General features: G+C 34.7%; 4 protein-coding genes and 1 non-coding gene across 5 annotated transcripts; 3 read left to right on the forward strand and 2 right to left on the reverse strand.

Annotated features, from left to right (window-relative positions):
• Positions 1-378: 378 nt before the first annotated feature.
• On the forward strand, positions 379-4,366 carry LOC132638725 (transmembrane emp24 domain-containing protein p24beta2). The gene is made up of 4 exons (XM_060355508.1): positions 379-704; positions 2,344-2,530; positions 2,627-2,734; positions 3,782-4,366. Exons 1-4 carry the CDS (start codon positions 483-485, stop codon positions 3,913-3,915), a joined length of 651 nt encoding a protein of 216 aa, XP_060211491.1. The 5' UTR covers positions 379-482; the 3' UTR covers positions 3,916-4,366.
• Positions 4,367-4,708: 342 nt separating this feature from the next.
• LOC132638726 (protein NOI4-like) lies at positions 4,709-8,607 on the reverse strand. Its single transcript, XM_060355509.1, has 3 exons — positions 8,398-8,607; positions 6,544-6,720; positions 4,709-5,230 (listed from the first exon to the last, which is right to left on the reverse strand). The coding sequence occupies exons 1-3, from the start codon at positions 8,401-8,403 to the stop codon at positions 5,189-5,191; spliced, it is 225 nt and encodes a 74-aa protein (XP_060211492.1). The 5' UTR covers positions 8,404-8,607; the 3' UTR covers positions 4,709-5,188.
• Positions 8,608-15,682: 7,075 nt separating this feature from the next.
• On the forward strand, positions 15,683-15,754 carry TRNAE-UUC (transfer RNA glutamic acid (anticodon UUC)). Its single transcript has one exon. It is a non-coding gene; the product is annotated as a tRNA-Glu (tRNA).
• A 168-nt stretch (positions 15,755-15,922) lies between these two features.
• On the reverse strand, positions 15,923-18,047 carry LOC132638727 (fasciclin-like arabinogalactan protein 2). The gene is made up of 2 exons (XM_060355510.1): positions 17,645-18,047; positions 15,923-17,010 (listed from the first exon to the last, which is right to left on the reverse strand). The coding sequence occupies exons 1-2, from the start codon at positions 18,000-18,002 to the stop codon at positions 16,181-16,183; spliced, it is 1,188 nt and encodes a 395-aa protein (XP_060211493.1). The 5' UTR covers positions 18,003-18,047; the 3' UTR covers positions 15,923-16,180.
• Positions 18,048-22,799: 4,752 nt separating this feature from the next.
• Positions 22,800-23,411, forward strand: LOC132637917 (uncharacterized). Its single transcript, XM_060354930.1, has one exon. It carries the CDS (start codon positions 22,800-22,802, stop codon positions 23,409-23,411), a length of 612 nt encoding a protein of 203 aa, XP_060210913.1.
• The last annotated feature ends 678 nt before the right edge of the window (positions 23,412-24,089 follow it).

Raw genomic sequence — 24,089 nt, forward strand, 5'->3', positions numbered from 1 at the left:
TAAACACCTCCAAAATTTATGTGACACGTCAGCAATTGTGTTTATGTGTTCAACTTTATACAAGTTGATGTGCAACTTAGGCCAAGTTTAAGGGTTTGTTTATGTATAATTCCTACAATTTATGTGGCATCTTTTGAATTTTGAGAATAAAATATTTTTTTTACATTTACCATGATTTTTTCATATACTGTCATTTTGAATTGTCAATTATTGCCACGTGTATTACTTTTAAATGTATAAATTGTTATTTTAAAATATTTAAAGATTACATATTTGAATTCACATTTAAAAAAAAAATTGACTCTCAGAAATATGAACCAAAAATGAAGTAGTTAAGTTTCATTCTATAGTCAATGGTCAGTTGTCAAAACCTATAAACCTGGTCTGGCAGTTGGAGATAATAACTATTTTCAATAATATTGTTTTTTCTTCTATCCATTTTTCAGTCTCAAAGTTTGGCTTATTAATGAAATTTCAAAGATATGAGATATTGTGTCATGGGGAAACATGTCAAGTGTGTGATGATACTATTTCTATTGGTGATCTTTTCGAAGGGAATTTATGGGATTAGATTTGAGATAGACAGAGAAGAATGTTTGTCTCACAATGTTCATCTTGAAGGTGACACTATTCATTTATCATTTGTTGTCATCCAAGCTGACACTCCCTGGCATTCTGCTAATGATGGTGCTGTTGATCTTATGGTACTTTTTTTCCACTTTTTGTTCTTCTTTGTATTCTACTTTTCTTCTGAAATTGGGATGTGTTTACCCAAAGGCTAATCCAGGATTTATAGTCAGTGAGTTGAACCTGTAGAATTCGCCCTAAATTTGCCTCTTTTTACTTTAGTTAGTGGCTTACCCTTTTCCTTTTTCTGTGTATGGTGTGTTCGATGAAAATGTTTTCTTATTTTTTCACGTTCGATTGGTCAAATTCTTAGGAAAACATCTTCTCTAGAAACAAGTTCCTTCAAAATTAGGAAAATGACTTTTCTGACGGAAGTAGGGAAAATAAGTTTCACAAGTGGCATTCCACATTGATTGTGCCTTCCGCATCCTCCAACACGATTCATCATCACCTTCACCTCTATAGCTCCAATCCCCACCAGCCCACACCCACACCCCTACCCCCACTTCCCACCTCCCATAATACTTGTCTAGATTATATACAAATGCTTTTAAGATAATATTTTTTTCTTATGTACCGAACGCTAGAAAATATGTAAGAAACTCTTATTTTCCTGGCAAACGTTTTCCTTCATACCGAACACACCCTTAATCTTCTTTTTGGGGGCTTCCTTTTCTAGCATTTCTTTTGTTCAGATGGTTCTTAATTGATTCATAACAAAGCTTGAAGCTTTTCTAAAATATTACTTATAAACAGACAGAAATTTGTCCATTTTGCTTGCTCTTGCCTGATTGCCCATAAGGACGACTGAGTAGTTGAGACATGGAAAAATATGGGGATCCTAGAGTTCGAATTATTGTTACAACATTGATAGCTAAATTTACCGGATACATCTGCTCGTGAACTATAGCAGGTTGTCCAATGAATTAGTCGAGTCACACACAAGCTGATCAAACACCACTTCTAGTTTTGAGCATGTTGGATCAAATAGAGTTAAAAGTGGTGGATGGAGAAGAACGAATGGTATTGAAGAAGCTTGTTTGTAACAACAAAAATGGAGGGCTTTTAGGTCATGTAGAGGGTAAATTTTGTAAGTGGTTTATTAAAACCTCAAGTATTTTGTTTCGATGATCTTAACATTATGTATCAAGTACTTTGGCTGCCAATAAATAGAATTTTACAGAATAGAGATTAGAGAACCAATATACTTTTATCTGATATTCTGAATTTTGAGTATTAAGTTACAATCTCAATATAGGAAACATAAACAAGAAAATCTATTGTCAAGACCATTTTTTAGCATCTATTATTATGTGGCAAGTCCTTCAAACAACTGAAACGTATTTGTATTTTATCGTTTGTTGATTTCATTCGTACTAGCCAAAGAAGAGGATCATCCTCTTTCAAGGCGTAAATCTCCAAATCTAGAGGAAGTGCTAAAAGATACAGGAGCCTTCTATGTACAACACTTAGTTCAAGTATCTAAATGAAAAAATCGTGCAGTTTGAGGGGTTGTCTATGTGAAACTCTATACTGTAGTGTATAGAACTTAAACTTTGTTTGTTAATCAGTAAGAATAAATGATAATTCATGTTGGTTGGTGGTTGTTAGAGAGCATGTAGATTCTGGTTTCTTCTATCTTACTTTGAACTGTTTGTTCCTTTTTAGTCATTTTACCACTGTTAATGAATGTTCCAATTCTGTTATAATTTTCAGATAACTGGGCCATCTGGTGAGCAGATTCATGGTTTCCGCGACAAGACTAGTGAAAAATACGAGTTTATCGCTAACAGGAAAGGCCTTTTCCAGTTTTGCTTCACCAATAAGTCTCCTTATCATGAAACCCTAGATTTTGATGTGCAAGTTGTACATTACACATACTATGACCAACATGCAAAGGATGGTAATAACTATTCTTTTTTCTGTTTTGGTTTTCCTTTTTCTTTTCTTTGATTCTGTTATTGTACTAACGGGAATATTTTCGACTAAATGCCTACAGAGCACTTTGATCCATTGCTGGAACAGATATCAAAGTTAGAAGCAGCACTTTACAACATACAGTTTGAACAGCATTGGCTCGAAGCGCAGACTGACCGCCAGGCATTATGTATGATTTTCTTATGATTTATCACTGCTTCACTTCCATTTTTTCCCTCCTTAACCTCTGGCCTTGTCTATAGTTGTTGGCTAATGTTAGAGTCCCACATTAGTTGAAGGGTATGGCCTGTTGTCTCTTTATGGAAAATCCCCACTTCATGAAGTAGTCGGATTTGAGTTATGCCCAAGGTCTATTTTCTTTTCACAGAAACAAAACCAAGTCATCTCTATTTAAGCAAGGAGCTAACGCTTCAGTAACGGGTTTCGACAGAACCCAATAGCTTTGGTCCAAACCCCGTATTTGTATTAAAAATCCATTAAATATGTACAAATTATTAATTTAGAACCCATTAACTTTAAAAGACTAGAACTCCGAACCCATAAACTTTAGATTCTAGCTCCATCTCTATCCCTATTTTTAGGTTATCCAATATTGTGCCCGCAGCCACAAACAGAGACTAAAGCAAGTGTTGGATTCAAAGTTGGTGTTAGAGAGTACAAATTGACTTATGTACTCCTAATTACTTAAGCATCATCCTTCCCTTAGACTCATTACCTTGTTCAAACTTGGACTCGGTAAGAATATCTTTGGTAGTACAAAGGGAGAATTAGCCCAAAAATTGGGTGGGGTCAAGACATTGTCAGGGTCCGGCGGCTTACTCAAGTGCCCCCGAAACGCGCGAAATAGTCGCAATTATGTTATTCGCGCTTCAAATATCCAATGCTGGAGGTGTGGGAGGAATGGATATGGTGTTATGGTTGAGGGTGTCCTGGGCGTGCCGGGGGGAGGGGGGATAGCTATCCCCTTATATGGTCTTGGACAATCATAATCTCATGATCTAACTTTTCGAGCAGAGTCCATTTTCTTCACAGCTAAGAAGCATCTGTCCTCTTTAGGGAATGTCGTGTATAGCCTTCATATGAAAGTACTAAATAGCACAAGGAAAGGGATATGATCACCTATATCCAAAAGGAAAAAGAAAGAAAAGAAGATGATATTATTAGTGTCAAACGTAACTCATCTTGGGATTAACTATCTCCTTGCTTGGAAATGCAGTGAATGAAGGTATGAGCCAAAGAGCAATCACCAAGGCACTTCTTGAATCAATAACCCTTGTTGGTGTCAGCTTCCTTCAGGTCTTCCTCCTGCAACGCCTTTTCGAAAAGAAGCTTCATACAGTTAGAGTTTAGACTGCATGCATTAACGGAGCTAGCCTTCAGACGCGGGTTGAACTTCACTCTCTTTACAAGAGCTGCCAACGCACCTTCTCTTTTCAGCAGAAAAGGAATCAAGTGACACGTAGTTAACATCAGTTACCGTGTATAAATACCAAATAATCTCTTTTCCAGCCGATAAGCAGCATGCAACTTGGATTCTTCATCAGCTTGTGTGGTGAAACAGGGAGATTTTGTTGTTCCCTGTAGAGTTCTTGGTTTTCAGTTCCAACATTTGAAAAACCGATTTAATTGGTTTGATTTTCTTTTAGAGGAAAATCCACCCAAACTTAACCATGAACATCCCTAGTTGAACGTATTTAGCTTTTACAATTTCTTTCAATTTTGTTGTTCTATGATAGGTTTTATTCTTGCAGCATAACACCACTGACTTCAATAGGTTGTATTTGATTTTATTTGCTAAAGAAACCTGGATTTTAGTAAAGTTTATGTTCAAAATTTCACTTTCCACTTCACGGTTGTGCCTAATTTGATTATTTACATTGGGAGATTAACACGAATAATCAATTTCAATGAAAATCATTATTGGTAATTAACATAATTGTGAAAAGTTCAGGCTCATAACATCGCTACAACCCATAACTTGATTAATGAGTTGCAGATTAGGTTTCAAGTAGCAGCATTAGGTATTGTATTTTTCAGTCAGAGACGGATCCAACAGTGTCCTCACAGTGATTCCTCACAGGTTTGAAGGAACTCAATGTGTCAAGATCGAATCCTATATATATGTTTGAAAAAAAACTACAAAATACAAATAGATATACGTTTCAAAACTCACTCTCGACTCAAAGCATACAGTTTTTCAATTTTGAATCCTACATTGATTTCATTGAGAATGCATACATCTTGGACGTCTCTATTGCTTCAGATATCCGCGTCCATTGAAAGAAAATGTCAATCAAGAAACATCAACACGTAACAAGTAAAAATGACAGACAACAATAACTACCCTCCCTAGCCTTGGCTAGAAAATGGGAAGATAGCGACTAATAGTAGCAATAATAAACTCGAGATCATTAGAAAGTATTAAGCACATATAACGCAATATGTTATGGTAGCAAAAAGCTGTAATTTCAATTATTTTAGAAGTGAAGCAGTTTTATTCCACCAGGACCCATCACAGCTTTGACTACAGCTCCAGTCTTCTGGAACACTTCTATAACATATGGTTTCTAAAAAGTTATACTTTCCATTGCAGTGTCTAAGAGCAAAGAGCAAACAGATTTCATCAATCGGCAGCACTGGACCGCATACAGCAGAGCCATTTCTTCTGAAAAAGCAACATGTCCACAAGGTTATTGTCTGGAATTAATGAATCTAATGCAAGCATACTCTTGATAAACACATGGCAAGGTTGTGTATAACTTTAAGCAGTGGCGAAGACAGAAATTTCGCTAAGGGTGCTCAAGGTTAAACAAATATTGTATAAAAAGTAATTTTTGAATTATATACGCAGTATGATTTTCAGATGAAGGGTGTTCAGCTGGCCACCATTCACTCTATGTGGCTATGTCATTGAGTACAAGCAAAGATCCTAATGTATAACCGATCTTGTTCACTCTCGGCAATAGTCTCTCAGATGACTAGAAGCATATAACCATGGAAAGAGAGCTCCTATCTCATTAACGGATAGACGAACACAATTAATTCCTGGAGAACTTTTAGAATGACAAGTGAACTTCATGCACAATTTAAAGGAGAATATGCTTCTACATGGAGTTTATTGGTTTCACCCACAAGTGAAAAGGAGTTCCTTTGCCCCCTTATAAGAGACTCCTTGAGTGCTTTATATATTGTGAACTTGCTCTATGTCCATGTATGCTGGTTTATAGTATTGCATTAGATAGAGATGGTATATGCATAGCAGTGTATGTTCAGATTACACCAAACGGTATACAACAGCTGGCAAAATGCAAAAAGTACAAATCCCTAAGTGTAATGCTCCTAGAAACACATATAATAAAACGTCACATTGTATCAACTATATCCAACACATCTTTAGAGGAAACAGACCTTGCTCCCAACTGCACCAGAAAGTTAGCTCATGGGGTGAAAATTGTCGAAAAACATATATGGAGACAACAATGCACTCCTTCAACCAATGTGGGACATTCTAAAGCCCCATGCATGCCCTAGGATAGAAATTTGGAGTGTGAACAATGTAATATGGGGCCCAACATTGGGTAAACTGAGAATAAGGACGAGTTTGATCTGATACCATATTGAGCAAATGGATCTTGGGCCTAACTCAACGACAACAAGGTTAGCCATGCAGTGAAGGGTTGTCCAAGATAAGATAACAACCTACTCCCTAGACCAAACTGAGATGCTCTAACATCATCAGATAAGGATTATAAGACATACCCTTGACAAATTTATCTTACTTTAAAATGACATTAAATGTGAGATACCAACATAATTTAAAGGGAAACTAACGTGATATTTCCCTTGAGAACACAATGCCTTTAAATATCACGTTAGTGTAGATACAACATTCATGAAATGATTTCCTCGAACCATCACAAGTTGGGCATGGATGACATAAACTGGTAGCCATAGTCCATAGAGTCAGCCAGAACTTACGGATTGAGGCTTCCCAAGAGTTGCTGTATGCTTGTAGTTACTCTTTGGTGGCGATTCTGCCTTGCCACCAGACCTTTTCTCGTTTCTAGCTCTGTTAAAGATGACCGTGAACCCCTCAGCTGAAGCTGGGTCATTGACATCCCACTCACCAAACTTTGGAAGTGGACGACCTGCTTCCTATAGTGATTAACATGCAACTATAAGATCTTGCAAGTCTATGTCAAAATAGAAAAAGAAAGGATGAAAATGCTTCTGATAGGTACTTTAATTCTCGATTAAACCATCAAAGTCAAATAAATTGAATGAGCCAGATAGAGAAAAGAAGCATAATCCCTTCATTTGATTTGGGGGGGGGGGGGGGGGGGGATTCCTGATTATTGATTTAGCAGGGGGTGTGAGATGCTACATTGTAATAATACTTTTGATAAGCAGTCTTGTTTATTCACAATAAAATAGATGTACATTTGAATTACAATGATGATTTCACGAAAAATTAACTCTGTGTGCACGTATAAGGTTGTAGTATTATGTATCGGTTTTCGTTTGTTAGCCAATATTACCAACAAAAACTCTGGTGCAATGAATTAGTGAGAAGAAAATGACTACATCAAAACCACAACTGTAAATTTGGAAGCTAACGCCAAAGGAAATTGCCAATTTTACAATTGAAACGTTTTCCAAATATTATGAAATATATGGAGTGTTTTGTACAGGAAAATAGAAACTGAACAACATCTAAGCATTTTTGAAAAGTTTTCCTGCTCACAATTATTTTTACATATTTCGTTTTCTTTTTACTCAGTGAACTCATACAAGTCCAGGAAAAGTGCATTTCCTGCTTAACTGTCCAGCTTCCAATCATGTGTTCATAGCAAATTATGGTCTCCAAGGTAACTTATTTACATATGTAGAAGTATAATACTCCTAATACTGACAAAGAAAAATAACAAGTCACAATAATGCTATATGCCCAGTTGTCTCTCATTACAAAGTGATACAGACACTGATGATTTGATACTAAAAATAGTATGGTACTGCGTGATTATTTTGCAAACCATTATTATCTAGGCCATCAAGACTTACTGTAAGAAAAGTTAGATTTGCATGAGGTAAGAAGAGGGAAAGATTTTGGTTAGAAAAACTAGAGGGACTCAAAATTGACAGCACAACTACTTTTAAGATGAATATAATAGCTCACATCGACTCATTCTCAACTCGTTTATCATAATCATCAATTAATCACTGCAATTATCATAGGCATCTTGATCACATAGCAATCCTAAGTATTCCGCCATTACAACAATCATATTATAATTCTATTTCTCATATCTTCGTCTAACGTACGAACCAGAAGTCATTTCTTTTCCATCTTTCTACCTTCGTAAATGCATGTAGAATCTTTACCGGAATCTTAGGAAAAAAATCAACAATTCATTGTGAAAGTACAAAACGACATGCTCACAATGAAACTCAAAAACACAAATATTTCTTTAACCTCATAAGGAATACAAACACACACAAAATTTATGCACAAGGAGTATAGGTAAGTCAACGTCGAACAAAATATGGTTATCGATTTACTGTACCGCAAAATACCAATCAGACTAAATTAAATTGGTAGGGTAATGGTATAGAATTTTTAGAAAATCAAAAATCAAAATTACCAAACGGCAATTTTCAATACCATGTCATTTTCTGTAACGCATCATACCGAATTAATTTGTCATGCTATATAATGGTATAGTATTTTTAAAAATTAAAAATCCAAATTACCGAACCGAAGTTTTCAATACCGGTATGCCCACCCGTATACACACACACATACACATAGTGAGAGAGAATTAAGAATCATACCGCCATGGATTTGGAGTTTGGAAATAAAGAAACTCTTTTCGAAATCTTTTTAAGTTTGTTGTGAATGCTATGATATGATTGATTTGATTGTATATGTTATTTTTTTTTTATCAATTTTTCTTTTTCAGAAGGGAAAAAGAAAAACAGGGAGAGCCGTTTCTCAAGAAAAGAGAGAAAAGAAAAGAGAGAGAAATCTCTCTCTCTCTCTCTCTTTCTCTTTCTTGAACTCTACCAACTGAAATATGAGAATGAAATCAAATAGAAAAAGGAACAATGAGGAGAGATACAGACGTAACACCTGGCTTCCACGTGGCCCATTGATTCTCACCCCGCCCATCATCAATAATAAACATCGGAGAACACGTGTAAAAAAAATTGAGTTGAAAGCGTCTAATATGAACACTTTATCATATATATCGTAGTGTTCAATCAAAATATATTGTAGTTTAAGTATCTAAAATGAGAGATTTATTGTGTAGTAAAATATCTCCTTTTTTAAAAATTTAATTACCACTAAATCGTCCTTAGTGGTTTATTTTATTACTATAAATATAATATAAATAAATAATATACAGTACAAAAGAAAAGCAACAACAAAAAGAAAATAAGAAAGCCTAACAAATACTTTCCTAATTCTAAACACAGACATTGACCAACTTAAGCCCTAAATTTTCTCCTCTTCTTGAACTGTCCTATGCTGCCAGAGCTTCGTCAGAGAAGGAGCAAGAGTATCTGAGCTAGATTTCAAGGCTACGTCGGAGCTTTACTTGTCTCGTTCCCGATTAGGTCCATCTTCAAAGGTAAAAATTCAGCTTCTTTGGTATGATTTTACTTTATCGCACCTACTAACTCTCACCTGGTGCAGTGAAAATCAAAACCACGGAGTAACAAACTCAAGAGCGGTTGATTTTGAAGCGATTGAGGAATGAACCAAATCTGAAGCATAAGAGTTCAAGCTATTCGATTCAGTCTCTGTAAGATCCTTATTTTGCTTGATTTCCCCAAAGTCCCCCGAATGCTAGAAGATTCAGGTTTTCTCCTTCTGGGTTGAGAAGACTTCTCTGTATGGAGTTGTATGTTGCTCTTTTGACATTTGTTGTTGCTGGTGGTTAGATGATTTGCTTCGATTTTTATTGTTGTGTCTTTGCTTGTACTTAGAAATCTGTGGATGTACTATCTCTAAAACCTCAACGGAATGAGCAAAAGCTGATACCACCACTAAGGTCTTGTTAATAGTAAAGTAACATAATTTCTAAGTACTCTCTTGAAAATTATTGTTCCTTGTTGTCCTGATTCTGAGAATTGGTAGTTGTTGCTTGTCCAAGTTAATAATTCTTCTTCCTGCACTAGGCAACTCAAAAAAACTATTAAATCTTGATGTACCTGCAAAAACAAAAGCTAGGTTAGTTAAATAATCAGCCACAGAGTTTCCTTCCCTAAGCACATGTTGCATTGTCACATTGTGGATGTCCTTCAGTGCTTTTATTCTGTCCACCAATATGGCAATACACCAAGGGGTCTCCCAACTTCCTTCCACCACTTTTTTAAGTAACATAGAGTCAGTCTCAATTGCAACTGGAAGGAAATTATTAGTTACACAGAACATCAGACTTTCTATTATTCCTTTAGCCTCAGCAACTACATTTGTGGTTTCCTCAATCTCTTTGCATTGAGCATAAACCAGATCTCTCCTCATGTCCCTGTCACACCCCAATCTTAGGGGTGTGGGGGTGTGGCCGGCACCCGAAGGACCGAGCGAACCAACTGTGATATCTAAACTCTGTAACGTGAATCATAGGCCGACGAAGCCGCTGAATAACAACAGTAAGAAGTATATCATAACAACCTGCAAGCAGAAAAATCCCAACAACACATATATGCATTACAAGGGCCAACAAGGCCACAACCAAAAAAGACAACTAGTCAGAAGGCCGGCAAGGCCAAACACAATACCTGTACACTGACTGATAGTCTGTAAGCCTCTAAGAGCACTAATATGCATCAACTGGTCGGGACAGTGACCCCGACGTACCCATAGCCATACTCTCTCTCTCTCTCTCTCTCTCTATATATATATATATATATATATATATATATATATATCCTATTTAATGACTCTAACCAGCAACTCCGGAGAGTGGAGTGCGAACATCCCTGCTAAACTTTGGTATCCTATTGAGAAATGTACAACAATCCGTCTACCGTACCTGTGGGCATGATCACAGCGCACAAAATGCGTCAGTACGAAAGATGTACTGAGTATGTAAGGCAGTAAGCATAAACATAACATAAGCCTAAGAGATACAGATAACTTGGGAAAAGATGTAGAGACAACCTGAAACTCTGAACGAGCCCACTGAGGGCGACCACAATCATGACATAAATGTAAATGCATGCCCGTAAAATCATTCCTCACTGTGGAGGCATATATCATATCATATAACAATAATAAATCCCTCTGTGGGATGAACTCATCATCTCTGCCCAACTGATCTGTGGCAATGCATAGCTACATGCCTACCCGGCCGCCTACAACACGGCTCGATAAAGAAAGAAATACATCTAGGTGCACAGCTATGTGCCTACCCGACCGCCTACAACACGGCTCGGTAAAGAAAGAAACATGTCTAGGTGCACATATAAGTGCCTACCCGGCCGACTATAGCGCGGATCGGTAATGAAAATAAATACATATATATAAGTGCAATGAAAGACTGGCCTCAGAAGAAATATCATGGAAAGAGTCGGAGTGACCTATCGTCGTTATCCTTCGACTATCATTATTGTCGCTACGTTTATCATTATTTGATCATTAGGCCAAAGAAGTAAAAGTACAAGGAAACATCTTGTTATGAATTATTCACGAAGCCAAAGTTAGCCAAACTCTTATAAAATATGATCGACACAACTTTTATCGGAAAGAGTGTGCCAACGAAAGGTTCGTCACCTTGGAGCAATAGACGAGAAGATAAGGATTAACTCAATTAAAGGAAGTACAATCAATTCAAATTTGATGTGAAGAGTACCATAACTAATATCATTCTTCATTCGATAAACAAGAGGGATATGAAATGTGAAAGATACTTCATTACAAGTTATTCATGAGAAAAGGGTAAGCTTAACCATTTTGGGACATAATCGACACAAGTTGAACGGAAAGTCTTTTAATCGATAGCCAAAAGGAGATGTGTACCATAATTTGGTACAAGTCATAGATGAGTATGTGTCAGATCAATTATCATGGAACGCGATCGATCCAAGTTAGCGGAATAACTTTTCAATGAAAGGTCATTTGAAATCTAGTCATGCCACAAAGAGAATAGAAAGCCCTGCATACCTCGTCGATGGAGTTATATACATTTTCCCGAGTCCTCGAACGTCTTACGAATGATTTCCTACATCATACAACCAATATGGGATCAATTCCAAGTTCATAGCTTACGGAAATACTCAATGAGACATTTCGTCGAACAACTTGCGAACGTAAGTTCGTAGGGTCATTTGTAGTTCAATTTCTTCATTCAAGACTACCATATTTCTTCTCATTTACTCCTACTCTTCGTTATCAATCCATCCATACCTTCACAGCTCCAAGAAAATACATTTAAACCACATAAATCAGCTCAACTAATCAATTTCATCCATACTAGTTCATATGGTTCATATACATGGGATTTCCTCCAAATTTCTAGGTCTAAACCAGGGGCGGAGCTACAGTGTAACTGGGAGGTTCGGCCGAACCCAGTAACTTTTGCGTAGACCCTATATTTGTACTAGAAAATCTAGTAAGTTTATATATTTATTTGCATCCGAACCCACATACAAATTCAAGCTGAAGATTCAGTGGTTTGAGGCGTGGCTTGTAAGGCCCTTTGTTTCCCCGAGATGTGGGTTCGAGACCCACATGTTTCATTTTTTACGCTAGTTCCTATTTTGCTATATATATGCTCTCTTTTTTAAACAATAAAATAATATAGCTCACTCCTGTATTAGTTTTTCCCTAGGCTTAACTCATAAGCTTTATTTTTTCTTTTTCCTATGCGTAGGTTTTTATTTTTAAAAAACAAAACATAAAATTAGTAATTGAAAAAAATCAAAAAAGTAACGTCTGCTCTAAAACAAAACATTCGAATGTTTAATATATTTATTTCAATATATTAATTACCGGCACTTGTTCATTAGTTTGGCGGTTGTTATACATTAACTTGAGGTCATTGTCCTGTCTTAAAATTCCGAACCCCCAAACCTCAAATCCTGGCTCCGCCTCTGGTCTAAACGTTTGTAAAGTTCAAGGCGATGCAAAGAAGGTTAAAACATACCTCAACTGATGTAGAACCCTTCAAGCAATAAATTACTTCAAGATGAAGTTTTCATCTGAGAAACAAAATAGTGAAGAAATCATGATTCCATAATCGCCATATTGTTCTTCATGTTAAAGTTGATAGATTTACTCTTGGTTTGGATTGAGATTGATGGAGGATTCATTGGAGAGAGTTTGAGGGTTTTCCAAGTCGTGGATGGTGAAAAAATGAAGAAAAAATAAAGTGAGCAGCCACTGACCTTGCTCACTGTTCCCGTGGCAGTTTACGTCTCTGGACGGAAATGCGAATATCTCTCTACTCCGATGTCGTATTGACGAACGGTAAAATCTGATGGAAATTAGACTCATAGACCTTCGATTTGGTAGGTGGATCACCCCGTAACTCCAAGTATATTGAGAGAAAAACTCCGAGACATCTGACCCAAAGTTCAGTGAAATTTACAAACTTAACTTGCGACGCCCTTTGTCGACTTTCGTATTACAACTCGTTTGACTTCCAAACTTAACAAACGACCATTATACGATTCAAATACTTCATATTATTATTTTGTTAGCATGTAAATAACTCCTAATCTCACCCAAAAGTACAAGTTATCATATTCCCAACTTGCCGACTTTTGACGAAACTCATGCTTCTTTGATTCATTCACCCTCCAAATCTTCCGCCACTTACTAATATTATTTATAGACTCTTGTAATCATTTGTATTAATAAGCTCAATCCCTTTTAACTTCAACATAATTTCTTTTTGAACTTGCGTCGACTAACTCATGATGCGACTTTAACGTGCGAAAATCTGAGGTGTAACAGTCCCTCACACAAAATCCATAGGAACTGGGACCAGGATTCCCTCTTGAAGCCCCATGTGTGTTACACTTATAACACAATTCGGGAGGAAAGTTCGAATACACAATTCTAGTGACAATAACAGACTTGTATCCTTCTAGAAAACTTATCATCTCTGGCCACAAGAAAGGAATATTCTTAAGCCAGGGATATGTCAGTTTTTCTAGACAATACAGATTGTTATTCACTTCATGCATCTCTCTATTAAAGCTAACTTTACCACCATGTCTAATATTATTCCTTCTTTTCCACAATTCCCAGGTGACCATAGAAGGTTCTGATTGCAAAATTGGTTTAAGTTTTTCCTCACAATCAGCATTCCACCATGTTTTGATAACCTGTTGAATCTGATTGAAATTCATTTGCAAACTTGATGCATTCATAAATACTGACAAGACTTCCTTTGCAATATTCCCCGATGCAGAAAGGTGCTGAATTATGTAAACTTCTTCAATTGATCATTAGTAGGAAGTTTGAATTTACATAATCTCCACAGAAAAAATGAAATTTTGAAAGGAATTCCGTTGACCCACATGTGTTTATACTCATTTTGTTCTGCCTCTTTAAATCTGAGAATGCACTATTAACAGTGAACTTTCCGGTGCTTGTAGCCATTCACCAGGGCCTGTCCCAATATCCATGAAGTTGCTCAATTTGAATCTCTGTTTTAATATGATCCACTATGTCTAAATGGAAATTCTGCTGCAATAGATCATCTTTCCATCTTCCCTCCTCAATCAGCTCTGCCACTTCCTCTAATTCTTAGACACTCAAACTAGGATATAATTTGATTGAACACTTAAATGTATGATAATTGTTCTTATTAGATACTTTGGACTCAAAATTTGAAAAATAACTTTTGTAGCGCTTATTACGTAAATAAGTTAAATACTTAAAATATGTTACCTTCTTGAATTATATACATTAATCTTAATAAGCCGTAAAACCTCATTGATGTTGATGTGTATAATTGAAAGAGCCAGCTTATTTTATGTGATTAACTTATCTACGTAATAGACGCTCATTGAAGAAGCCAACTCGTTGATTTGATTTTGCATTTTTTTAGTCAATTTTTCTTTTTTCATAAGAGAAAAAAAAGAAAACAAGGGAGACCGTTCTCAAGAAAAGGGAGAGAAAAAATAGAGAGAGAAATTAAATTCTCTCCCATTTTTTTTTTCTCTTTCTTGGACTCTACAACTGAAATATGGAAATGGAATCAAACATAAAAAGGGAAAACCGAAACATGGCCACATTGATTCTCGCCTCACCAGTCATCAATTTTCACTCTCATTTATGAATTTTTTTGAGATAATGGTCAAAAATACATTTGAATTATTATTTTTTCACGAGTTTCACATTATAACTATCGGTTGTTTTCTTTTCCTATCTAAACTATCACCACCACCAACAACATACCCAGTGAAATTTCACAAAGTGGAGTCTGGGGAGGATAGTGTCCAGATCATACTCCTACTTCAACTATCATCATCTGTGTATTAAACCACACCTAGTGAGTAGAAGTGATAGTTCAGTTATAAAAAGAAAACAACTGATAGTTGGGTTAATCAAGTTCGAGGTGTGTTTTAATACACATATGATGATAATTCAGATAGAAAAAGGTAACACCTGATACTTGAGATGTGAAATTCAGGGAGAAATGAAAGTTCAGGTGAGTTTTTGACCATTAACTCAACTTTCTTTTCTCAGTAGAATATATCGACAACCTTTTAAACTTCATAGTAAATTTCTTATTTAGATACTCAAACTACGATATATTTTGATTGAACACTTGAATATATGATCAAGTGTTCCAATTAGAACACTTTCAACTCAACATTTTGATAGAAATCTCAAACACTTATTATATACATAAGTTAAACACTTAAATATGTGTAGAACCTTATTGATATTGATGTATATAATTGAAGGAGACGACGTATTTTACACAAAATTCAAAAGTTTATACACAAAAAAACTTTGCTTTCACCATATTGCACCGTATAATTTTTGAAAGAACAGATTTGATTGAAACCCCTCCCTTAAAAAAAAATCCCGCCGGCCTTTATCTATATTATATATGAAATGTATTATATGATTGCATCAGTCTTACAACAGTAGTCCGTTATCGTCCAGCGGTTAGGATATCTGGCTTTCACCCAGGAGACCCGGGTTCGATTCCCGGTAACGGAATACACCTTTTTGTTTTAAAATTAAATTCTTTTTCTATGGGAAAAAGAAAACTACTTTTTTTTGTGCAACATATTTGATATACTCATATAATTGTTCACTTTCTTCAACTATATACTTCCGTTTGCGTGTAATTAATCTCTTGTATATTATAAACTAAGGAAATATAAAACTAAGATTATCATAGAAGTGAAAATTTACAAAGAGAAAAATGTATTATAACAAAATAAAAACTCAACCATGACTCTATCCGTAGAAATATTCATGAATAAACTCAAGTGCTTACACTTATTACGTAGTGAAAGAAACCGAAAAATAAAAGAGAAGAAAACAGGAAAAAAAAAGTACATCAAATGCAAATCTAGCGGTTGTTTTCTCATACAATATACAATCAAATAATGTGCATGCCAAAAACACAAATTAATTAATTCAAACAAATACCAAACCAACAATAATCAAAACAAATGTTATCAACCAACCACCATTGACACTCATAATCATAGCGCCATTACTATTCGCCACCGTGGCATCCACGTCACCTGTACCGTAGTCCATGTCATCGCCGGAGCTAGGCTCCGGTGCAGTATCCTCAGAATTAATAGATTGTGCATTAAATAATTCACTTGGTTGCAAAAGTACTTTATCAATTTTGTAAACTGCTAATGGCTCCTCATCTAATAAAGTTCCAGTAATTTTTGCTGTCACAATATTAGTCTCCAATTTTACATTATCTCCATCAGTTTGTACAGAAAAATCATACTTATTATTTTTTCCCTTTGTTGTTGCCATGGTATTTATATTTCCATTTTTGGACCTTAACATACCTAAAGAATGGTAATCTGGAATACCATGGTATAAAAGTAAAGAAGTTTGTCCATTTTTTGTTAAATTCTTATACTTAGGTAAAAAACTGTTAACGACTTTATCAATCGGGCAAAAAACTGTTAGACCATTTTCCATAAGATCAGTAAAAGTTTTTGTAATTTTTGTATTTTGTAAAAGTTTCGCGAATTCCTTGCAGCCTTTTGTGGACATTAAATCGATTAAATCAATCTCTGCTGGAGGAGCAACCGGAGCTTCAGCAGCGGAAGATGTGAGGATGTTGCTGAGTTGTATGACAGAGATGTTGTAAGGGATTTCTTGAATGGATTTGACGAAACTGGCAGAGAAATGACCGTCGTTGTCTTCTGTAGCGAACCCAACTTTTTTACCTTTCATGTTGGTAATGTTGACGTACCCCGAGGTTCCAGGAGCCTCACCTGCACAAACAGATGCGGAATTTTAAGTTAATGGATTCAAAATTTGGCCTTAATTAATTGAACACGTGAGTTATAAAGTAGTACACTAATATTTGTAGCTTTAAGCTAAACGTAGTAGGTTCAATTAAACTTTAGGGAACAAAAGCAACCCACTTCTTTAGTAATTCGTTCAAACAACTCAAGTTTAATAGGCTGAGTTATTTATATGGTTGTTGACTTGACATGACGGATTGAACCCGAAATGATCCATCAAACTGTTGAGTGAAAACGATTCAAACAATGTAAACAAAGTCAAAATGCAACCCAAAATTGTAGAGATAGAGGATAATGTAGATTTTTTAGAATATTAGCAAATAATTAATGAGAAAAAAAAATCACATTTAATTTGAAAAGGCAAAATAAAAAAAGATTGAAGGTTGGGTCATATTCAGCGAGTTGAATTATAACCCCTTACTTGACCTTTTGGACGGACGTTTAGTAGAAGTGCACATTAATTAGCCATTTTTCAACTCTAATAATTAAAAAACATTCATTGTCACAGGTTGCGCCAATGAATTTGAGACTCCACAACAATGACTATTTTTCAATAACACAAGACTGTTATTGAAAAAATAATTATTACTTCTAGACTCACCTGTGGCTTGGAAAAGGGTGGCAGTGAGGGCTGTTCCCTTAGTAATCCTATGAAGTTGCTTGGAACCAAAGTAATCTGCAAAAACATGGAGAGACAACACATTCTTGAGAGTATAAATGGACATGTGTTTATCAAGAAGGTCATCCATAGCAGCATTATCCACCGCGCAAACAGTAATAGTCTGCCTTCGGTTGATCTCAGAAGCTAAGTGAGTAAGGGTTAAGTAGCGGTTAAAGGTTGAGAATTCGTGGTGTTTAGTGAGTATTTGAGTGATGTTGTGGGCAGAGGTAGTGGTGGTGATGACGACAAACAGTAGGAGTAATAGAGAAATAGAGGATTTCGCCACCGAGAGAGGCATTTTCCGGTGATAGATCGGTGGTGTTATGTGTTTGAAGAGAAGAGAGGAAAATATAAGAGAAGATGTATGAGTCTTTTGTAAACTAGGGGTTTATATATAGATGGATTTTGGAAAGTGCTAGGGGTTTATATATTATGGAATTAGTTGTGCCAGTTACTATCTATTTATATTTTAAACTATCAATATTATGTGGAGGAGTATTGAGGATTTTTTTCATTACTGCTTCAATGTTCACACGGGTGAATATTTTTAGAGGGATGTAGAATAAATCGATTAGTTGATAATGAAAGATTGAACATTGTCGAGTTTTAAAGCCCAAGATGACTTCATGCTATAGGGAATTTTTTGCGTATTGTCCATTTTATTATAGATAGCTACATACAATTACCTTTTAAAGTGTAATCTTTGTTAATACTATCAGTGTGTATAAGCTAAATTTGGAGTTTTAAATTTCGTGCATAGACTGTAAAATTTGATTTATATCATCAGGTTGAAACAATTTGCAACATGATGTAATTGACTATGGTAAATTAGCCTAATATAGTAACCTAAAAAAACGTAAATAATTTGTAACTAGTTAATATCATAAAAAACAAAATACAATATCTAGGTTAAATCCTAAATGTCATAGCAAGTTTCAAAACTTAGTTATTTGTTTTGCATGAAGTAATACTTATAGAAAACATAAAGCACGGATAAATAGTCAATTTTTGGATGAAGCTCCAAACTTTTAAAGCGTATAAATAATTAGTTATTGTTTTTGCTTTTTACTAGTTCGTTTTAAAAAAAAAAAAAAAAATCTTTGACATACAAACATTAATGTAATGAACTTGATATTATTCAATATTTTCAAAATAAAATTTTTGATTAAAGATACTAGACACTCCTACTAATCTTTTAAATCATTTGACTTGTAAATACTTGAAAATTTATAGTTTTTTATTTCGAATGAGACTATTAAAAACTTTTAGAAATTCATTCGTCATAAACTAAGAAAAATACAGAGAATTCCAATTGAAATGTGTATGAAGTAGCTAACTTGTCATTAATCAATTGTTGTTACAAATTCAATATAGATTATTTTCAACAACATTATTGTGTTCCTTCCGAGGAAAAAAAAAAACGTGTGTTCCATATCCACGTTCTAATTATTTATTCTAATGTGTTTTCTTGAAATTTGCTTCTGATTTCTAATTGACTCTGTCGAGGATAAACTACTCTTCATTAAAATCTCAAACTTCCCGACAAATTAATTAAGTCAAGACTGTACTCACTTGCATAAAATAAGCGAATTTAAAAGGTAGTCTCGAAAGACTACTTAAAATAAATAGACCGGCAAGTTTAGACCTTTTTCCTATATATTTTAATTTATTTTTTGCATATAAATAAATTATTTGAGTCGAATATAGACCCGTATAGGAAGGAAATGGGTGAATATATGACCATTTTATTATTTGAATAGAAGAAAATGATATGTAAAGATTTCTTGTTATTTTCAGATTTTTTTACGCTTAAAAATAAAAGTCTTTTGCAAAAGGACAAAACCCTCGGTATTTAATTTTCCTTTGGAAAAGTATAGTGGTAATAGGCAGCATATATATAACCTAATGCTAACTTTTCTTTTCTTTTTTTATTTTTTATAATATTGTTGTGGATGGTGAATTAGCCCAATTATCGTTAGATCTGATGTCTTTTTCATGATTTGCATGCAAGTAGTTATGTTGTTGCTAATTATATATATCTAGACGCATCAGTAAGTTGCAAGTAGTTATGTTGCTGCTAATTACATATTTAGAGGCGTCAGTAAGTAGTATCACAATGATGACAAAACAGAAAACTATTTATAAATTCAAATTTATGGTTATGTGAAAAGGGCTTTTCAGAGAAATTTTTGCTTATAAGATATATATATATATATATATATATGCATATATAAATTAAACGCATAATACATAAACAAGCTCTTAACCTTGGTCTCAGCTGACAAGTATGTCTTCCAACTTTGGGTGTGCATAAGTAGGCACCTCAACTTGTATAAAGTTAAACATGTAAACACAAATGCTGATGTGGCGTTGATGTGGCCCTCCAAAATTTATGTGTCACGTCAGCATTTGTGTTTATGTGTTCAAATTTATACAAGTTGAGGTGCCTACTTGTGCACATCCAAAGTTGGAGTGCATACTTGCCAGCTAAGACCAAATTTAAGTGTTTGTTTATGTGTTATGCGTAAACTAAATAGATTTGTTCTTTTAGAATGCTAGATGATAATTTAAAATATTCTTATGACTGATATATATCAACTAACTTATTAATTAATTCTCGCCCATCTTTAGGTCACTTTTAGGATAATAATGTTGGACCTATATGTTCTCGTTCTAACTTCTTCTTCTTCTTCTTCTTTTTTTTTTTTCTTTTTCTTTGTGATTTTTTTTTAGAAGCATTAATTTATTCTTCTGATCTAGCTGCTTCGTCTTAACAAAGTGGGTAGACTCCGAGCGTGTTTGGTATGAAGGGGTCTTTTTACTTACTTTTAATTGTTTGGGTAACAAAAGAAAAAAATACTATCTCAAATATTTATATATAATTTAGGTAAACGTAATGAGGTGAAGGTAGAGGGGATGGGGAGTGGGGTAGTTGGGGGTGCGGAGTGAGGGTCGGGGGAAGGGGTTGCCATGGGGGGGGGGTGTCGGGTGGGTGGAGTGTTGGGGTTGGGGGGAGATTATCAATTAGCAAAGTATTGTCCAACCTTTTCTACGAACAATATTGGTCTTTATTTGTTTATATTCAAATTAGGTTGGTTTTGTTAAGAGTAATTGGTAGGAGCATTTTCTTATGCACCTTGATTTTCAGGTCGTTATTACTTTTTTTAGAAGTTAAACATTTCTTGGCCATAAGGACAATTAATTAATGAAATTGAATATTGCATGCTCCTCTCACACTAGCTACATACCTACTGATTAAACATTTTTATATACAAAAAAATCATGAAAACTAATACTACTAATTTAACCGCTAAAGTTGAAACAAAAATGTCTTCTTTCCTTTTCTTAAAGATCTAACTAAAAAGATGTTAGGGGAGACCTTGACTTTGTCATTGTTAGTTTCTAATTTATTGAAACGATACAAGTGTTATAGGTAAATATATATCACTTATATATAGAACCACGTTGCAGTTTGACATTGGGATCTTATTTGGAACATCTTTTTACATCACAATGGCTCATATGATACTATTTTATTGTAGATAGTAAAAATTAAAGAGAAACATTATCTCTTTATAAAAGTGAATATAATATTTAGAACCACCAAAACTCATAATCTAATGATACCGGTAGGAGTCTTTTACAAAATGACTCTGAGTTCAATTCTCATTGACATCTTCCCCTCTTCTTAGTTCCCTTCCGCCCCAATTTAATACTCCTTCAATTCAATTTACGTGTCTTATTCTCCTTTTTGGTATTTTTTGTATGTTATGAACACGACTGGTATTAAAATACAAGATTCAAAAATCTTCTTCAGAAATAGTAAAACAATTAAAAATTGTATATGACGGAGAGAATAGGTTTCTGTCCGAAAAGGATATGTGACGCAGGCCTGGCCCATTACACACCAAGCAGATCTGCCTTATTGTCTTAGTAAAGCCCAATCCAGCCGGCAAAAGTTTGAAGCTCGTAATGATCAATTTTTTTGCGCGGATTGTCCTTGGACTGGTCTTTTATATTTGTCCCTCAAATCACTGGTCTTTAATTTTTGTTCCTGCTTCTCATTTAATGAAGATTTGATGGCCAAAGTATCCTTATTCGATGTTCTATGAAACAAGAGATTCTAGGTTTGATCCCAACCAGAGTCAAAATAAAAAACAAAATTGCAAGGCAAAGTTTCATATACACTATGCCTTGGGAGCATGGTTCTGTAGAAATTAAGTTATCCTACAGAATTATGCCAGAAAAGGCATAGTTTCATGTAACTACATAGAAACTATGTCTAGCATAGTTCCTATGTAGTTAAATAAAACTATGCCTTGTGCGGCATAATTATGTAGAATAACTTTATTTCTACAGAACTATATTGGAAGGCATAGTTTACATAGAAACTATGTAGAAATTAAGTTATCCTACAAAACAATGTCGGAAAAGGCATAATTTTTAGGTAACTTTATCTGAATAGTCATATTTCTGTTAAACCTTTCCTTGTGATTTTTTTTTTAATCTACTGAGGTTTGAACCTAGAATGTCGGGGGTATTCTCGACCACTTTTTAATTACTTAAAGGCCAAAGGGAAAAAATTAAAGACCACCCCAAGATTGGGGCAATCGTGCAAATTGCCCGAATGTGTTGGATTTTGCATCTGTTATAGTTTCCTAGAATAATTAGTTGTTTAGTTATAGGAGGAGTCTGATAGTTGATTTAGTAGAATATAATATTCAGTTTTTAAATTTTAGTAAGTGTCTAACACTTAAGCTGTAGGAGGAGTCTACTACTTTAATTATGTGCCTATATAAAGGCTTATGATTAAAAAATTTATATGAGACAGTTTTCATTAATATTTCCTACCTTGTTGTTTGCATCTCTCTCCAAAAAATCATAACAGTGATATCAGAGCCTTCATTGATATTATGGGTCTGTGAAAAAGAATACTTTCAGCCACTTTTAACGCATACCTATTTTCAATCCATTTTAACATGTGCTTATTTTTAACGCTCAGAGCTATTTTTAACCAATTTTAACCCGTGTTTATTTTAACGCTCAGGGCTATTTTTAACTAATACTAATTTTCAATCCATACTGCTTTTCAACCATGGCAAGTAATGATCTCTCTTTGATTGCTCCACAAATCTTCACTGGTGAAAATTATCAAATTTGGGCAGAGAAAATGAAATCCTATCTTGAAGCATATGATCTTTGGGAAGTTGTAATAGAAGAAAAATCCATACAAGAACACCCTGAAAATTCTACTCCTGCCGAAATCAAAACTCATTCAGAAGAGAAAATCAAAAAATGCAAAGCCAAAATTGTAATTCAAAATTCAGTTGCAGATTCTATATTCTCTAAAATCATTGCATGTAAGACATCAAAAAAAGCTTGGCAAAAACTCGAAAAGGAGTATCAAGGAAGTGAACGAGGAAGAAAAAATCAAATCTTGAATTTGAAAAGGGATTTTCAATCTCTTAGAATGGAAGACGGTGAGACCATCAGTAACTATTCAGATAGGATCTCTTTGATTGTCAACAGAATCAAATTACCTAGCGAGGATTTTAAAGATAATAGAATAGTTGAAAAAATTCTTGTGACTATTCCAGAGAGATTTGAGTCCAAAATTTCTGCTCTAGAAGAGTCTAAGGATCTCTCTTGCAACATTAATAAGTGTTCTTTAAGCACAAGAGCAAAGAAGACCTTTCAGATAGGATAAAGTTGTTGAAGGTACTTTTTTATGCAAAACACCAAAAAGAAAAAGCCGTCCTCCCTGCAAATACTGCAAAAAGAAAACACACTTAGAATTTTTTTCGTTCGTGGAGATCAAGAGTCGAGGGTCTCTCGGAAACAGCCATCCTACCTTGGTAGGAGTAAGGTCTGCGTACACTCTACCCTCCCCAGACCCCACGTTGTGGGATTTCACTGGGTTGTTGTTGTTGTTGTGGAGATCTGATGCAATATGTGAAAATTGCAAACAAATAGGTCATGTTACAAAAGTGTGCAGGCTCAAAGAAACTCAAAACAGTTCACAAGCACCACTAGTAGAAGAAGAAAGTGAAGAGGACCTACTTTTTTAGACTGAAGCAACAGAAGCAAAGAGAAGTGTTGGATTTTGCATCTGGTACTGCTATAGCTTTTTAGAATAATTAGTTGTCTAGTTATAGGAGTCTAATAGTTGATTTAATAGAATATTCAGTTTTTAAATTTTAGTAAGAGTCTAATACTTTAGTTGTAGAAGGAGCCTACTACTTTAATTATGATCTATATAAAAGTTTATGATTTTTAAAATTTATATGAAACAATTTTCATTAATATTTTCTACCTTGTTGTTTGCATCTCTCTCCAAAAAATCATAACATAATGTATGCATATGATTGCTGCTCAAGAATTAAAA

This window comes from Lycium barbarum, chromosome 4 (genome assembly GCF_019175385.1).
Source record: "Lycium barbarum isolate Lr01 chromosome 4, ASM1917538v2, whole genome shotgun sequence".
NCBI classification, from domain to species: domain Eukaryota; kingdom Viridiplantae; phylum Streptophyta; class Magnoliopsida; order Solanales; family Solanaceae; genus Lycium; species Lycium barbarum.

Bases quoted from the DNA above. Each gene is read 5' to 3' on its own strand.
- LOC132638725 (XM_060355508.1), top strand. From the start codon at position 483: ATGAGATATTGTGTCATGGGGAAACATGTCAAGTGTGTGATGATACTA. The intron at 705-2,343 runs GTACTTTTTTTC...TATAATTTTCAG, and splicing joins ATGGTGCTGTTGATCTTATG to ATAACTGGGCCATCTGGTGA. The intron at 2,735-3,781 runs GTATGATTTTCT...TTGGAAATGCAG, and splicing joins GACTGACCGCCAGGCATTAT to TGAATGAAGGTATGAGCCAA.
- LOC132638726 (XM_060355509.1), bottom strand. The intron at 5,231-6,543 runs GTAAGTTCTGGC...TTGCTTTTTCAG, and splicing joins CTCTTGGGAAGCCTCAATCC to AAGAAATGGCTCTGCTGTAT.
- LOC132638727 (XM_060355510.1), bottom strand. From the start codon at position 18,002: ATGCCTCTCTCGGTGGCGAAATCCTCTATTTCTCTATTACTCCTACTG. The intron at 17,011-17,644 runs GTGAGTCTAGAA...CTGTTTGTGCAG, and splicing joins CACCCTTTTCCAAGCCACAG to GTGAGGCTCCTGGAACCTCG.
- LOC132637917 (XM_060354930.1), top strand. From the start codon at position 22,800: ATGGCAAGTAATGATCTCTCTTTGATTGCTCCACAAATCTTCACTGGT.